At 46.1% G+C, this 16649-nt stretch overlaps 1 protein-coding gene and 1 long non-coding RNA gene across 2 annotated transcripts in view; one reads left to right on the top strand and one right to left on the bottom strand.

Annotated features, from left to right (window-relative positions):
* Positions 1-16649, top strand: part of LOC144110772 (uncharacterized) — a 189539-nt gene that overhangs the window by 99052 nt on the left and 73838 nt on the right. The window lies entirely within an intron of this gene.
* Positions 459-14685, bottom strand: LOC144110059 (nuclear pore glycoprotein p62-like). The gene is made up of 6 exons (XM_077642866.1): positions 14577-14685; positions 10463-10553; positions 7383-7609; positions 4123-4234; positions 2604-2670; positions 459-568 (listed from the first exon to the last, which is right to left on the bottom strand). The coding sequence occupies exons 2-6, from the start codon at positions 10550-10552 to the stop codon at positions 492-494; spliced, it is 573 nt and encodes a 190-aa protein (XP_077498992.1). The 5' UTR covers position 10553; positions 14577-14685; the 3' UTR covers positions 459-491.

The raw sequence follows: 16649 nt of genomic DNA, 5'->3' as shown, positions 1-16649 counted from the left end.
ACAGCTGTTGCAGCTCGCTTTCGCCAGCGGCGCCGCGCCGCCTGCAGCAGCGCTGCTCCGCACCACGTGACCAACCCAGGTGACCAATCACGTGGTCAATGGCGCCGCCACGGAGCTCAAGTGGTGCCACACTGAAGGGTCGAAGAGGTGGCGTAGTGTAGCTATCGCTACAAAACCCGCGTTCTAGAAAGCTGCGTGCTTTCGCATTCCTGCACGTAAGCAGACTTAAGTGCCCTCAGAACATTTATTATTATTACGGGTAGTATGTTAGGCTTGCACAAATTACGCGCGGGCGCAAATTACTCGAGTAATTACGGTAATCTTGAAAGTTCCAATTCTTTTTGGTACTTTCCGGATATTATTGGGCAATCACTGTACCATCTTGGGCCACCCCACGCGGCAGCACAACCAAGCAAAGCCGCAAGCACAGCCAGTGATGAAGCGAAACAGTTTATTAACCGAATACAATGACTTCCGTGTCACCTGGACCCTCAGCGTTTTAGAAGTGAGTCAGTCCTCTGTTCCTGGCCGAAGCGCTCCAGGTCTTGAAGCTTCTGCTGCAAGAGGTCTGTTGCAGACAGAAAAAAAATGCAGGCGGTTTAGCATGGCTAAGCACGGAATATCGTGCAGTAGCGCTTGACTCGATTGTTTATTACGCTGGCGGTCAAGTCAAGGTCCCGTAAGGACACGTCTGAACATGACAAGACATACCACTGTCAAGGTCGTGTCAAAGGGCAAGTCATGGTATGTCATGACATTGCTTGACTTATTTGCAATTCATCGTGTATTAGAGGCTTGGAGGACGTTTTTATGGGTGCCCGAAATCCGTAAGGTACGTCTATAGTAGTGCTACTGCACCAAAAAAGGAAGGCTTTAGCTACATGGCCCGAGTGTGGTACAGGGCAAGGACATCGCATTAGTGACTTGCAAATTAGCTAAATAGTACCGGTACACTAGTCGGTCTGCAGCCTTTTGTAGCACAACCAAGACAACACCGAAGAAAGCAGATCGGACCAAGTGCTGACATCTCAGAACTGTTTAAAGGGCAGATTAGTTAGCCAAGGTAATTAACCAGCCTCCCCCTCCCCCAAAAAAAATGCTCCATAAGCAATGGTGGTTTTAAAGGAGGCGTTACCACTCCTGCTGTCTAAGCAAGAAATTAAGTTTTATTCTCAGACAGTCCAAGAAATACACTGCAAAAGCAGAACCCTCCCGTTACCCCTTTCCAAAGATCCCTCGCCAATCCGTAACTGCCCAGAAACGACGGCAAGAGGAGAAAACAGGACGGCAAACCAAGGATAGAGATACAGTGACAGACACGACAAGCGCTGGCCTCTCATTACATCTTGGTGTTGTTTGGTTTCTGCTCCTGTTTTCTCCTCATTTCAGAACTAACAAGCCCAGCAAAACGAGGCGACAGCAAAAGCTGTACTGTACACCAGCCAATGGAATCGCCCCCACCAAGGACCATACAAACTAGGCCCTATTTGGGCCTGATACATCATGTCCCTTACGGAATCACGTGACCTATACGAGACCCGGTCCTGAACCACACAGACTGATCTAAGGAGTTCCCACTCCCGTGCTCTCTTGCAGCAAATTTTGATTACAACATTCTATCAGACCAACATAGTTTACCCCCAGGAAAATCCCGTATACATTTATTGTTTAAAAAACTTTGGGGCCTCCTTAACTACATTCTTACAGAAGAAAATGCGATGGCATTTAGGTTGCCTGCTGGGGTGTCTACAATGAGTGCCTCATGCTCTTCTAGTAGTTGTCCCGCCAGAACACGAGTTGGAACCGGTTCCATTACCCTTGTATAGTATGCATGAGTCATCACGTTCTCGAATGAAGTGCTTTCCATTGAATCATTGTGCAGGATTATATTAATCTGACCCTCTAATCCACCTTAATCTATTTTCATGGATGGGCCCAGTACTTTCAAAATTTTGAGGGTCCTTTAGAATTCTTGGGGGTCGGCTAACTTCTAAATTTTGGGGGTCCTCAGATTTTGGATCTTGAAATCCAGTGGTGCCCTATGATTGGTCCACTGGGTCACTTGGTGTTGATGTCACGACCTCTCAATCGCATTCATAGATCACGAGAAGTCTTCATACCACTCCCGGCGCGGTTTAGCGACGCGCAACTTCCCCGGCAGGTAGCTGTTTCAAACACAGCCACCGGTTGGTATTGTGAGGCCCGGGTTATTCTCCCAGAGCTTCCGTAAGCCTCATGCGCAAGTGACATGGTGGGCAGGTTACAAATGCGTTGAATTTGGCAACAGCAGGCAGGTTTACACCTTCTGTACGGTCACGAGGTCGCGTAACCTCTCTCGACCAAGCAGGGAATTTGTGACACTGAAGCCGGAAACTTTTTATGAGACAACCTAAATGCTATCGTTTTAAAAGGCACGAGATAAGGCAGGGAGAAAGGTGGAAAGACACTTTACCACGTGACATTGCTGCCATTTTGCCACTTTTCGCAGCTGCACAAGACATCACTCCAGAACTGGGCGTGACGTTACCGACAATGTGATCACACAGAGGTCAGACTATTCGGACTGCTTGATCAGGCTGACTGCAACGATAGGTGCTGCTCACCTGAATTGTGTTTGATCCACTTCAGGGCATCCATGTGTGAACTCAGCACCTTTGATATCATCTCAAGCTGCTTGAAAAAAAAAAGGATTTCAAGTTGTGGACACTGCCAGTCTTATCAAGTAACCAGCTCTCCTACCCTGGCCAGCTGTGAAAGAAGACACTCACCACCATCATCATTTATTTTACGCTCAAAACCCTCTATTGAGGCATTACATAAGGAGGAGGGGGAGGCCAAGTAAATACATTTTAAATAGATAGAATACAACGTTAATACAATAAAGCATAATGTAATAGGATGAAAATGAAAAGCGATACAATCACAATACGGCGTTGGCCATAATACCAAAACACAACAGAACAACACAGTCACAATCGCAATTTCGAAACACAATCACAATACTAAAATGTAGGAGAAAGGCAACAATGGGATGACATCCGACGGGGATGTCGTAAGGCCATGTGATATACCACGTCATAGACACGTGGTCGTGCGGGTGTTTATAGAACGGCTGTCGCGAGCGTATAGCAGAACTGCCATAGGCGAGCCTAAGACCCTTAGCAAGCGTCCTTGCTTTTCGCTGAATTCCAGGGTCAGCCAAGTTAAGCCACTGCCATTTTTTTCGCAGGAATATCGCTCCATGTGGGTCGGCCTTTATAGGGTTTTGAAGTTGTCACTTCAGAAACGTGAAGAAAAGCTTGTATTCCTGTACCTGGAGTGGCAACTTCCATACCCTGCAACTCAAGTTCTACGATAAGCATGATGGTAATTTTACCCTTTTTGCATTCCATGGTGTCAAGAGAACCCAATGGCATGATAAACTTTTTTTGTAAGCTCTTCACAAAAAAACCTGCATAACAATTACATAAATTCTCAAGGAATTGGTTTACATGAAATTAAATGACATCTTTATGACTGGCGCTTGAAATTGCATGTTCCCTGAAGATTTCATACTTGTGACTACATTAATAAACATTTGTTTAGTACCGGCTTACCCCTAAAAGACGAGAGAGGGCTATAGGAGAACTGTCGGGTGTGTTATCAGTGATACTAACGAGTACAGTGCCGGGCCAGGTTGGCGAAAGGATGTCCTACTTGAGGTTCTCACTTCCGCAAACTTTATCCGCCGCGCTAATCTTTTCATCGCTTGCTGTGGTCAAAGAAGAAGATTAACATCAGTGAGCATCTTGAAAGTACTCCTAAATTCATTTGAATTAGAGCCAGAAAGTGCTCTCTGAGATGCTCAGAGGCCATGAAGAAACTAAGAGCATGGTCATAGCCAGATGAACTCTCCTGTGGCAACAATGGCAAAAGTGCCACCCTTAGAACCAGAAGATACTGCTCAAGCGAGGCCAACGTTGTCACGTGAATGCTGCCTACATCCAACTAGCCTCATTTAGCTGGGACAGGCGGCCTTCAGACCTCCAAGGGCCGCACACCGCACTGGTGCCGAGTTTGTCTCGCTACCGCCTCTGATACAGTGGCGTCAAAGTGCCACGTGGTAACTTGATGAGGACTGACCGCCTTGTCCTGTGCAGAAGACGCATTGGCAGCATTAAAGTGCTCCACAATGTCGAGGATGTCCCGAGACACACAGTTTAGCTGGGAGTTGATGTTGTCCGCCAGGCGGTACCTGCAACGCACCAGGCAGAGGAGACACCGCTCAGAAGCAGACGACAACAACACAAAGAAAGGTCGCCATCTCCATTATAGATGCAATCACTTCACGAAAATAGTGGAATGTTATCCAGTGTAAAAGAAACTTTGATAGTCAGCCCAGCTTTATACCGCACCAAAGTTCATGTTGTTTTCATGACCTTTAAAAATTGGCTACATTTCGCAAGAATCCTGCAAACAATTTTCGCTGCCAACAAATGAAACTTAGGCATCCAAACATGACACTTCCTTAGGCGTCAGTATAAATTTAAGTGCAGAGGTACTCATAGCTTCGCAACGTAGCTTAACAACATTTCTCAAAATATTAGCAAAACTTAGAATTAATGATCATGTGAAGTACTTTACTGACGTGTCCAATAAATGTCTGCCACAGCAAACACTCTTCTTTATGGTCACGAGCTTCGAGACCTGAGCACACTCAGTGTGCACTGCTGCATACACAGGATCCATCGTGCTGGCTCATAAGTACACCGTCAACAAAAGAGGTGGTCGTCATTAACCTGATTGTGCGCTTGTGAAATTTTGTGACCGCAAATCATCCCACAATTCAAGCATGGGATGTTCATGTGAAATATGTACGTAATGAAAAAATTGCTACTCCTACATGTCCTATTGCAGTAAGCAGTACTGAAACTACTTCCCCACCCTGCATATGGCGGTAGGGAGACAATGGCTAGTGGCGTGGCGTCCATTCCTTTGTGCATTTTTCACGAGATGTAGCGCCCTCTGGGGAGTGACGAAAATTCCTCTGCTGCTGGTTGAAAACTAACGCACGTGGGAGACGCAGGCCCAGTCCGGTTCCACGAGAGCTTGCTGTGCCTGCCAAGTGGCAAGTGTGCGCTTGACCGCTGTCGCCATCTGTCGCATGAGCCTGTCACTAACATGAACTGCGCATGCGCAGTAGGAGCTGGCTGTTTGCAACCAGTGGAGGTGGAGAAGAGGAGCGCTTGCTCAGAGCGAGCAGCGTGAGAAAGGCGGATTGTCCTACTGCGAAACCAGTGCCTTCCAGTATGAAACTAGCACGATTTAGAGCTGGATTACTGGGGACACTGGCAGTTGACAAGATTGCCTGTCGTCGCAAAATCCCCGTCTTTCTTTGTATCAAATTTTATCACACTTTCAGCCCCCACTATGACGCGCGCTCGTCGCATTTTTTATAATAGTCGCACTAATGCCGTCTGCTCTGAAAAAGCACACACAGGAACTTATGCCTTTTTTTATCAGAAAAGCCAGCGACTGGAATGGCTTTCCGTCCAAAGTGGCGTCCATCATCAATCCCGCTCACTTCAAATCTGAAATCGAAGACCGTTTGTTATGGTAACACCCTTCTTTTGTCAGGCCACCCCTCATTTCATACCCCCTGTGTACCTTTGAGGAATACTGTGAATAAATAAATTACCTAGAGTTGGTGAAAGACGTGAGAGTGCAAAACGGCAACACGGACGAGAAAAGGAACAGGACGATCGCTGCACTTTCAACAGGATTTATTCAAGGAAGAGCGTTTATATAGCATCTGCCATTATTCATGCTCTTAATGCAGTTGACAGACATTCACCTCTCACAGATATGCATCAAGAAACAGCATTTCACTGTGGCGAAGAATAACTGACGTGTCACTAATGCAATTATCACCTCGCTTCTTGATATAGAAGGCTTCCGCGAGCTCACGTTCTGTCTTATCTCGGCTTTCCAAAAGCACTTTGCATTCCAATAGTCGAGGCTTGCAGGCTATACGCTTCTCTTTCGAGCAGGCTTGGCAGTGATCTGGCAGATGGGCACCCTTCTTGTTTAATGAGTTCTTGTGTTCAAGCAGGCGCTCATTAAGACACCGTCCGGTTTGTCCAACGTACACCTTGCCGCATGTAAGCGGGAACTCGTATACCACTCCTTTCTTGCAACCAACATGTGGCGTTCGGTATCTGATGGCGCACTCTTGCATTTTTTTTTTTTGCAGTGCAACCCACTGGAACAAAGCACTATACGAGTTCGGACAGCACTGGTTTCATTATCATGCTGGGTAAAGCTGGTCGTCTGGAAACTGAGAACAGAGACATTGCGCAGATGAAACATATTGCGAAAAAAAATACTATTTTATTTTGTCAACACGTACATTTCATAGCTCGATAAAAAAAATGACCTTTTCTTATTCTTTTCAGCACGTAGATGGGAGCGCCAATTGTTTTTTTTTTTTTTGGACAGCACGATCAACATAGCAGTAACACTCACAACAGTGATTCACTAAAAACTTCCAACATGCAACAAAAGTGAAAGCGATAATGAAGGCTACCGTCAGCTACGTGAAAAATATTATTCCTAGTTTGGGTGCACGAACCATGTGGAGCTAGTGGTACATGGCACATCATCTGGCAAAAGATGCTCCGAAAATGAAAGGGTTCACACTTTGGGAATCGCAACCACAAGGCCAGTACTACACTGCCAATAATAATAATAATAATAATAATAATAATAATAATAATAATAATAATAATAATAATAATAATAATAATAATTTTGTTTATTTCAAGTAGTTTTTACAAATGCGGGCCTGCCAAAGCCGCGGAAGGCTTGAGTGGCAGCGCCTGGCAGCAGTCAACACATCGGGTATACGCTGTCGCAAAGAGGCGCAGAAGAACCAAGGAAACATTCTCAGTTGAAAGAAAAAAAGAAAGGAAAAACATTCCGCTGACGAGTTAGTAGTAATTAACAACGCAATTTAACCAGCAACAATTTCACTGTATTACGAGTGTTAAGCGAAAAGATATCTTTAGCTATTTGGTTAAGGACTTGTGTCACATAATACTTCCGAAGGTGTTTGCCATATCTGGTCCGTGCTTTGGGTAGTACAAAGTGATCCCGATTACGAAGGTCACGAACAGGAACAAAAGGTATACAAAATTGTTTCCCCACTAGCTGGTATAGCAGACGTTAATTCGAAGAGCCGGTTTATTTGAATTGACGCTTTGGATCTGGCAATATCAAGTGTACTGGAAAAGCTGCCGTTAATTCGACCAAATTTTTTATCTCCTTGGAGCCTGAACTACCAAGCGGACTGCAGTATCTCCGGTCTTTCAGTGCCAAAGAAGTGGCAAGGGGGCCACACGTACGTGTAATCGCGCTCGAGGTCGGCGTGCTGCCGCATAGTGCGGGTGGGTGCGGTGCGCATGGCACTCTCCAGGGGCTCCAGCAGCCGCTCCAGCTCCGCCAGCTGGGCAGCCTCGTAGTCCACCTCGTGTTCCAGCTGCTGCTGGTCCAGCTGGGCGCGCTCCACCAGGCTGTTAAGCTGAGCCACGCGCTTGGCGCTTGCCCAGAGCAGCTGATCGCTGGCGTTCACCTGCGCCGCACGCGTGTCCAGCATGCTTAGAGCCATCGAAGAGGAGCCAGTGCTTTTCAGAGCGTTAACTCCAGTGAGTGGAATAACACAACGATGGATGATGCTGTTGACACTCTGACCAGTGTCTCGCTGCCACACCCCAATACTGGATTAATGTGAAGTTGGATGTTCCGACACTGGACACAAAAATTGCAGGGGACACTTTAACTCGGCCTTAGGGGTATGACTCGATAGCGTAATGGGTTATTTCCCATTAATGCACAAGGTTATTCTCTGATTTACATTCATAGATCCTTGGGATTCTTCATAGCCCTCCTGCTGCAGTAGCGCCCACACAGACGCCGACTCCATCGGACAGTTTTCGCCTTTATAGCCCTCCTGGTGCTGTCGCATTAAAAACTAAACGAAGGAACAGTATAATAATAATTATTATTATTACAAGGGCTCTTAATTATAATGAAATGAGAGTGCATTAGCATTAGGAGTTCTTTTTGCTTGCAAATTCAAGGTTGCCACGTATGCATTAATCAGCGGACGTTGATTGGCACCCACCGGGTTGTTCCCATGAAAAACCCCCTCAGCCACCCCCGAGGTTCTTCCTGTGGCAGCCACGTTTCGGCCTCTCCATCTTCCCCCCTCCAAGTGGAGAGGGGATTCCCTCTCTCAACGTTACCAACCATGCTAGGTGGCTGGCAGGTGGAAGCTGGTGTACAATAAACACGAGCACAATGCCGGACACTGCTTTTTCTTCAAGGTGGACCTTCTAATTGAATAGTGTTAATCTACTGCACGGATCCGGTCAGAAAAGAAAGTATGTGAGGCTTACAGCAATAGGAACAATATGTGAGGCTCGGCGTTCCGATGTGGACCCTGAGCTCCGCAAAAGCGTAGTGGAGGGTAGCAGATTAATTTCAACGCCGTGGGATCATTCAACATGCATTTACACTACAAGACACACAGCCGTCCTTGCATTCTGCCTCCGCGCAAATGTAGCCACTGTAGCCAAAATTCGGTCTGCGGTACCTGGCAGAGTAGCAGATAACCTGAGCCAGTGAGCTATCACAGCTAGTCAGATACAAAATTATATCACTGGCCGGGGGGGGGGGGGGGGGGGGGGGGGGGGCTGTTTAAGAGAACACAAATAATAAAGAATAGAAAAACAAAAACCATCAGATGGTACATTTATGACAACAGGAACAAAACTAACAGCCATAAAAAAGGAATCATGGGATCACTTTTCAAATCAAACAGAGTTTTAATACACCACGTCGCTGGTTTCTTGCTTTCCCTCCTAACCATTTTTTTTTGTACTACTGGTAAACCTGGATGCAACAAACCTCGATATAGCGAATTTCTTGATGTTACGAGGTTAACTTTTCTTGTGCCCATGCTCAGCACAAACCTAAAAGTGCTTGGAAAAGGCAACAGGCAGCATTAGAAACTGAATACTAACCCACCGTATATGCCTTATACAATTATATAGAGGCATACAAGGGTACAAGAGCAAGTAATTTGAAAGACTATAATTACAGCACAGTATGTTTCACATCCCTATGACTTTGCTACAGTTAGCACTTTATTTACAAGTTCCGCCCAACTGAAGCCAGGGTAACCAAAAGAAAATCTTTTTTAATGCTGCCTTTCGTCTTGTATGATGTTCATTCAACTGCCTGACAGTATATTAATTATGAAGATAAACAATTTTTTTCTTGTGTTACAGCGCATACTGAGATGAAAAACTGTTGTGTTGCAACCATGAAGATGAACAGTATAGCCTGCAGAAAAACAGCCCACAAACGGATTCGCCGAAAAAATTAAAAGGCAGTTGCAAATCAATCGCCCTGGAACTGCAAAGAGGCCATGAAATACCAAATAAAACATCAGTAAGCCAATGCTTTACAGTGAGCATTTTCTGAGAAAACATGTCGTTAAAAGAGTCTGATTACAACGAACGGCCGGGAGGGCTACCCTACCTATCGACAATACTGTGAAGCCAGCATTCTTTCTTGCATCCTTTCAGCGTACAGCATTTTTACAGCGATAGCTCTATTCAGTGCAGAAACTCAAGTTTAGGTCGGTATGTAGATTTGACATTGAAGTGATCTTCGGACTTGCCCATTTCATAGCAAAAGCCTTAAGTAAGGTGCCGAAGAATAATTAATGGCCAGAGTGATGGTGTCCCTAAATTTCGGCCTGGTCACCACCAACCTTGGCGCACCCCGCCCCCGAAATTTGACCACAGATTTGGACCAAAATCTAGATACAACCTAATGTGAATGTTCCCAATAAGATGGTGACCTCCAAATGTAGACACTGTCATTTCTAAACTTGGCCCACCCCCACCCTCGAAATTAGACCTCGGATTTGGACGGAAATCGGTATACAGGCTAATTTTAATGCGCCCCATACGATTGTAACCTTCAAATTTAACCCGGGCCAATAACAAATTTGGGCCACTCACCCCCGAAATTTTACCTTGTTGGATTTGGACCAAAACCGATGTTCAGAATAATTTGATTGTGCTCGACACGATGGTGACCTTTAATTTTGGCCTTGCGAGTGGTTCTTGCAAAGGTTACCATAGTCGAACTGCTAACCATTTCCAACTACCTCACGGACCACAGGGGGTGTTTGTCAGAATCAAGAAGCTTAACTTAATAAATGGTTTAAACTTGCAAACGGAGTATTCAATCCGATTACACATAACAGCCGGAAGCAACAAGTTAAGCCAAGAGCTAAGAAACAGCAAAACCATATTAGTAGCACGAGTAGCTATCGCTCGACCATTCGGTGTAGCAGAGTTAAACCACAGTCATTTTTTTTCGTTCTTCGCTATCTCACAACACAGCATACCTGGGTGGCCTGTTTGACGAAGTTCGTCTCCAGCCCTGCCCGTTCCTCTTCCCACTCTTTGACCGACTCCTCCAGAAGTCGGTAGTTCATCCTGTAACAGTGCCCACACAATGCCAGGCATTGTGCGCACAAGTTCTACGGCAATCACTAACTCTCTGCTGTTCAAATTTCTGACCCACTTTGCGGTCACCCCGGACTGAAACTATTTCGCCAGTTCTGGGCCCCTCGAAAGAAAACAGCTACTGTGCGAGAACAACTCCTGGAATGTTTATTTATGGTGCTTCCTTTATGTACCCATGTCTACCAACGATATTTTGGCAGCGTGCGTCTTAATAGATGGATCATGCGTAGTGAGGAAAATGCGAGCAAATACACCACGAGAAATCTTGTTGGGCAGTTCCCGACAGTATACTGGAACGGCCATGTTGCGTTGTCGAGACCCAATGGACATTAAAACTCCCGTGGATGTCCTGCGGACGTTCAGGACGTCCTCAGGACATCCAAGGGACATCCAGTGCCTATTGGGAAAGTGCCCTACTAGGAACTCCAAAGGATTAGGAGGCTGCCAGGAGAGTGTTCATTCGCAAGGAAAGTAACTAGAATCTAATTCAGCTGCAGAAATCTTGACTGCTGTCGTCGAATATGCAGGTGAAGCCAGCCCATCACGAGTAAAGTGTAGAAAGTAACCATGCACATCTTACAGCAACCCACGAAGGAGCAGCATTGCTGCCAAGGTCACGGTGAAACAGGGTACTACCAGCGCAAAGAGGCAAAGACTAGGGATAAACAGACGCCATGAATGCTGGACATCAACTTGCGGTGTGTTCTAGCTGGTGCTTAGCAGTCGTCTCTCTGCGCTGGTAGTAACTAGTCTCGTTGTCTTCAAAGCTGCCAACTAACCCCCCTGTCTGCACATATAATGTCGTTAAAGGCCGAAGCATACTCATGCAAGATGTAATGTGTCAAAAAATTAGGTTGTTTTTTTTTTTGGTGCGCGCCAGGACAACGTCGAATGCTCGGAACAATTAACGGGCAAAAGCCTCGCCAGGCAGGCTGCAAGAGAAGTGTTGCGAATAGGAATTGACTGCGTATAGAATTACGGACCATTTACAGCCATATAACAAACATTCGCAAAAATTAAGTCACTGCTGCAAGATCTATCGAGTCGTTACCATTTTTCTGTAAATGCAGTAAACCCCCGTTGATTTCGATTTCATGGGACCGGAGAAAAAGGCCTAATTAACCAAATGTCGAATTCTAGGGGAGATCGAAATGAAAAAAAAGCATTAAAAAATTCCGCGTATATACCTTTATTTCTTTTTTTTAATCTGTAACCACTAATAGCTTTGTGTAATAGCTTCATGCGCGTATATTTCCATGGCGATCACTAGTTTTCACAGCTCCGCCAAACAGTGATGCACGTGCACCCTCTCGAATGAATCAACACATTGTGGCGCCTCTCCGGGCACCCAGGGCGCCAACAGTAATAAAAAGCACACCCAGCGTACACGCACACGACGTAATAAAGACGATTGCAGGCTTCGCGAAAGCATGAAAGCTGACGGCAAAATCCGCGACCCACACGCACGCAAGAGAAAGAAAGAAATTTTCAAAGCGTAGCACAAAACAAAAAAAAGCATTGCCTTGCACCTTCTCCACTGATTTTCACAGAGACCAGTCCGATTCATATTTGAACAGCGCAATAAAACTACGAGACACAACGAAGGATGGACACCACAAGCGCTGACTCGCAACTAGATTTTTATTCACGTCAAAGGAATCTTAAATACCAAGAACACCAAACACAAACCAGAGGGAAAGCAAAAGGAAACAAAAGAACACAAAAGCTAATAATCAGGCCCACAACGGTGACAATCGGATAATTAGCTTTTGTGTTCTTTTGTTTTCCCTCTGGTTTGTGTTTGGTGTTCTTGGTATATAAGATGCCTTTGACGTGAATAAAAATCTAGTTGCGAGTCAGCGCTTGTGGTGCCCATTCTTCGTTGTGTCCCGTAGTTTTATTACACTGTTCAAATATGAATCAGTACAAACTCGCCCAGTTCGCAGCTTAAATGAACCAGTACGATGCCTTTACGTTTCGGTTCGACACCAAGCCATATTTCTTGCTCGCTCACTAACCATCGTACCCATCCCATCTAAGGAACCCTGTGATCATGAAAGCTCTCCTACTTGTCCGAATTAACCGAAGCGAGACCAGATTCCTCTGAATTAGCAAGATTTTCGCGCCACAGACTAATACACGTGGCTAAGAGGGCTGGACGGGGTGTCTGAGTCAACAGGTTTTTATTGTTCTGTACAAACACCTTAAAAGGTGGCAGGGGTTTAACGTAGTTGAACCGAGTAGACGTGCAAAGCAGGTGTTCTTTCTCAGGGTATAACGCGATAGATTTGGTTGGTAAATGCCCATATGTGCAGAATTGGTCATTCTCTACTAAACATTCATAGATAACGGCGAATCCTCATATCACTGTAGTCACAGTGGTGCAGCTGTTAAGCGATGCGCCACTGCACTGGCAGGTCGTTGTTTCTACCCTAGCCACCGGCAGCGATTATGCCACCCATGTTGCTTCTTCCCGAGAAACCTCTCGCGACCAATCACTAATTTTAACTACCACCTACTAACCGCCTCCTATTGGCTACAGCTGGCGAGCTGAGCATCCTCCACCAATTGGCTGCAGCTGGCGCGACGCTGCATCGAACTTAACCGAGCTAACTCGGGTAATCTCGGGCTAGTTCTGAGGACAAGACAAGTGACAAGATGCTTGCTCGGGGTTGGTACGTACGGAGTGGTGCTTTAGCATCAAAATGCATAAAACAGATAATGACACTCATTCCATGCATCTACTCTGCTATGCGATGCAGCCAATAAATGGCCATGATTATTCCTCCTGTGCTGTACAGCTTTCGATGGTGCACTTACGACACAGATGGTGCAGTAGAGCTGGACGTCGGTTCTGAGGGTTGTGTTGTAGCTACAAAAGAACGCACAAGCAATGAGTGAATGGAAACACCTATCACCACTGTTTAAGGGAGAACCTCGCCACCGCTTGTACAGAAACAAGACTTGACACTGCCGCTGCCACTGTCAACAGAGAGTTACATTTGGCCTTTGTTGGGCAGCCCTAAGGCAGAAGCAAAGCGAACAGGCTGTGCTGCCTGTTGTGCAAATGCAAGAAGACAGATGAAGAATGAGAAACAAGGGAAGCAAACTGCTTACGAGGCATGCTTGTGTCTGCAAAGCATTAAAAAGAACCTGGTGACAACGATGATGGCATGCCCTGACTACATCTCTTGCCGCCAAAAGTTGCTATTACTAACTGTGATGCGTAGAAAAAATGCTCACAGCGCAAAACGTGAACAAGGCAATACAAATGTACACTCATTTTTTGCCACAGCAGAAACATGGTTGGTAAGAGCAAGCATTTGCATGAAACAAAAAAAGGAACAGTGTATGGGTGCAGTTTGGGATAGGATCTATAAACAGTTCAATACTTGTGTAAATATACTACAGGTTAAGAGGAAAGTGGCCTGTTGCTTGGTGTCCGCCACAATTAAAAAGGTTCTATAAACAGATCAATGCTTGTGCATGTGGACTTGCTTGTGTAAAAATCCCGCCTGTTGTGAACGTCCATTTAGAAGTGCGAATAACGGCAAGCGTGATGACAATACGAAGTCTCGTGTCCCTAGGTAAACTAGCCTGGCTGCGTAGTTTTGGCTTCTGAGCTTCACCATAAGCCCGCAGCTGACAGCCCTCAGCACAAAGACCAACTGCAACAAGTTTCTACAGTCATTAAGATATGCTAGATCAAACAGAAAAACCTTTTGTGGACAGACGGAGTTTCTAGTAGTTCTCGGATTCTTTGAGGTACACATTATTACTTGGCTGTTGGCTGTTCATAGAGTAAGGTATAGTAGTCTTGACATTCGACAGGTGGCGCATTTTTGTACTGCGCAGTTTCGGCGTCCAAGAAAGAGCCACATTGCTAGCATTCAGTATCATTGTCAGCATTGTGCACACAAAAATAAAGGGAGTGCGTTCATTACGCGAGAGAACACGGTATAGAAGGAGACCGGCAGATGCCAACAGCCTCACCATTCACAGCTGCGGCAGTGGCGGCTGGAGTGGCAGCGGCAGGGGCTGCAGTGGATGGCTGCTGCTGCTGGCCAAAGCTGAATGTCGGGTTAGTCTTGTTGGTCCCAAAAGAAAATGCTGCGAAACGCAAGAAGGACACTCACTGCCACTCTCTTCAAACTAGCTCAGAGTTCTAAGTAGCAACATTTCGTGTTTGTGTAGTGACCTGTAGCAGGGAGGAAAATATTCACGAGCGTGTCATGGACTTTGGGACGTCAATTTCATACTTAAATACTAATAACGACGCTGCCCTGGCAGCATTCACTTCACTTGTCAATTTTCACTCATGCATTCACTTGGCCTGTACTTGAACTCCTTCATTTCTTCCTCTACAACCCCCCCGCCCCCGCCCCCCCCCCCCCCCCCTCCGAGACGAGAGAAGGCATAGAATGCATGTGTTATAAGTTAAAAGCTTATTCATGGTGAACAAGCTCATTCATGTGCCTTATGAAGTTTATTCATCTTCAAAATTTTGTATTCTAAATTTTTCCATGTTTGCTTTTTTTCCGTAAGGGACTGAGTATGTTGTGTTGTGAGTTTTGGTTTCTGTTTATCGGATTTGATTAGTACTTGTCTGTGTGTATGTGTAGTTGTTATTGGTTGTTAATTATCACTTGTTCATTCCCCGATATAAACCCAGCCCGCTTTGACTAAAATGTTCATTCGTTATGTCAGTCTGAGTCTCTACTCACTTCTTACGGCAGGCAGCCCAGGCTGACGCTACACCCCTACTAGCATTCACCATCATCATCAGCATACTGCACACCACAAGAAAGGGGTTGAGTTCATTACATCAAGAAAAAATCACGTTTCCTGAGAGCCAAAGTAGAGGGTGTTGTCAGTAGTCGAGTGAATACGGTAAAAAAGGAAGCCAGCAGAAGCCAAGAGCCTCACCCGTCACAGGTGCTGCAGTGGCGGCTGGAGTGGCGGTGGCAGGGGCTGCAGTGGGTGGCGGCGCAGCTGCAGATCCTGTCGACGGTTGCTGCTGGCCAAAGCTGAATGTCGGGTTCGTCTTAGTGGTGCCAAAAGAAAATGCTGCAAAACACAAGCAGGGCAGTTGCTGCCTCTCTTCCGATCACTAGCCACTCTATTCCCGGGGAACAGAGATTAAAGGAAATCTTCCCCATATCTCCACCTTTTCTTACTGCCAGCCACTCAGATACCGCTCAGCAGTTTGTGGCTCGTCAATATAAGGCAGAAAAATTGTCGTTCAGGCTACAGTGTGTTAATTACAGTAGCTTTAATCTATCGTCTATGTTACAGCGTCGGTGAGGATTAGAGGGGCTTTGAAAGTCCCTTGCCGTGCAGTCTTCCACCGGAGCTCCCAGCCAATTAAGCGAGGCGCATAAACAACGGTCCCACATATGTAATTCACTGCAGGTATTGTTCCCCACTGCAAAGCAGCTCTGGCGGCAAAACAAAACATAAACAGTGATATGTGCAAATGAACCTAACATACGACCAAACCGGGAGAAAAGTGGTTCCATTTGCTCACCTGGAACAGAAAGCCCGTAGAAGGGCACCAACATACTTTTACAGCACTGAAGTTCTTGAAAACGTTTATCATGCGGCAGACGTGCTTTAGCTCAGCATCACAAGGTGGCCTGGCAAGGAAGTTGACAGGTTGTTCTAGCACAGCATGGTGCACTAATACAATCCGCTAAGCCAAGGCTGCAGGTGAGCAAGTGCGCCTGCCATAGCACAGGAGTGGTTGGAGCCTTGCAGAGATAAGATTGTGGCGGAGCGCTGTGCTGTACTAAGATCCGGCGATTTCATAAGCAAAATGCAGACTAATGCAGGCACAGAAGATTACGCGACGTAAAAAAAATTTAAAGAGGGCAATATACTGGTTGTGGGCGGCGTAGCAAAGGTGAAGCTGGTGGTTGTCGTGTTGGCACCCGACATCTTTCTCGCCCAAAGGTCACGGGGCTAGCACAGGGGAGCGGCAAGCAACCTGAAAGACAGAGGTGATTCGTCCATGAGGTCATGAGTTTTCCAAGCCGGGCAGACAAAATGTTTCAAGGGGCTTCTGTT

The sequence above is a fragment of the Amblyomma americanum genome, chromosome 11 (genome assembly GCF_052857255.1).
Source record: "Amblyomma americanum isolate KBUSLIRL-KWMA chromosome 11, ASM5285725v1, whole genome shotgun sequence".
Classification (NCBI taxonomy): domain Eukaryota; kingdom Metazoa; phylum Arthropoda; class Arachnida; order Ixodida; family Ixodidae; genus Amblyomma; species Amblyomma americanum.
This window is presented reverse-complemented; position numbering and strand designations above follow the sequence as displayed.

Excerpts from the sequence above, each read along its gene's own strand:
- LOC144110059 (XM_077642866.1), bottom strand. The coding sequence starts at position 10,552 with ATGAACTACCGACTTCTGGAGGAGTCGGTCAAAGAGTGGGAAGAGGAA. Across the intron at positions 4,235-7,382 it reads GACCTCGAGCGCGATTACAC|GTACCGCCTGGCGGACAACA; the intron begins GTACGTGTGGCC and ends GGTGCGTTGCAG. Across the intron at positions 2,671-4,122 it reads CTTCTGCACAGGACAAGGCG|CTTGAGATGATATCAAAGGT; the intron begins GTCAGTCCTCAT and ends TTTTTCAAGCAG.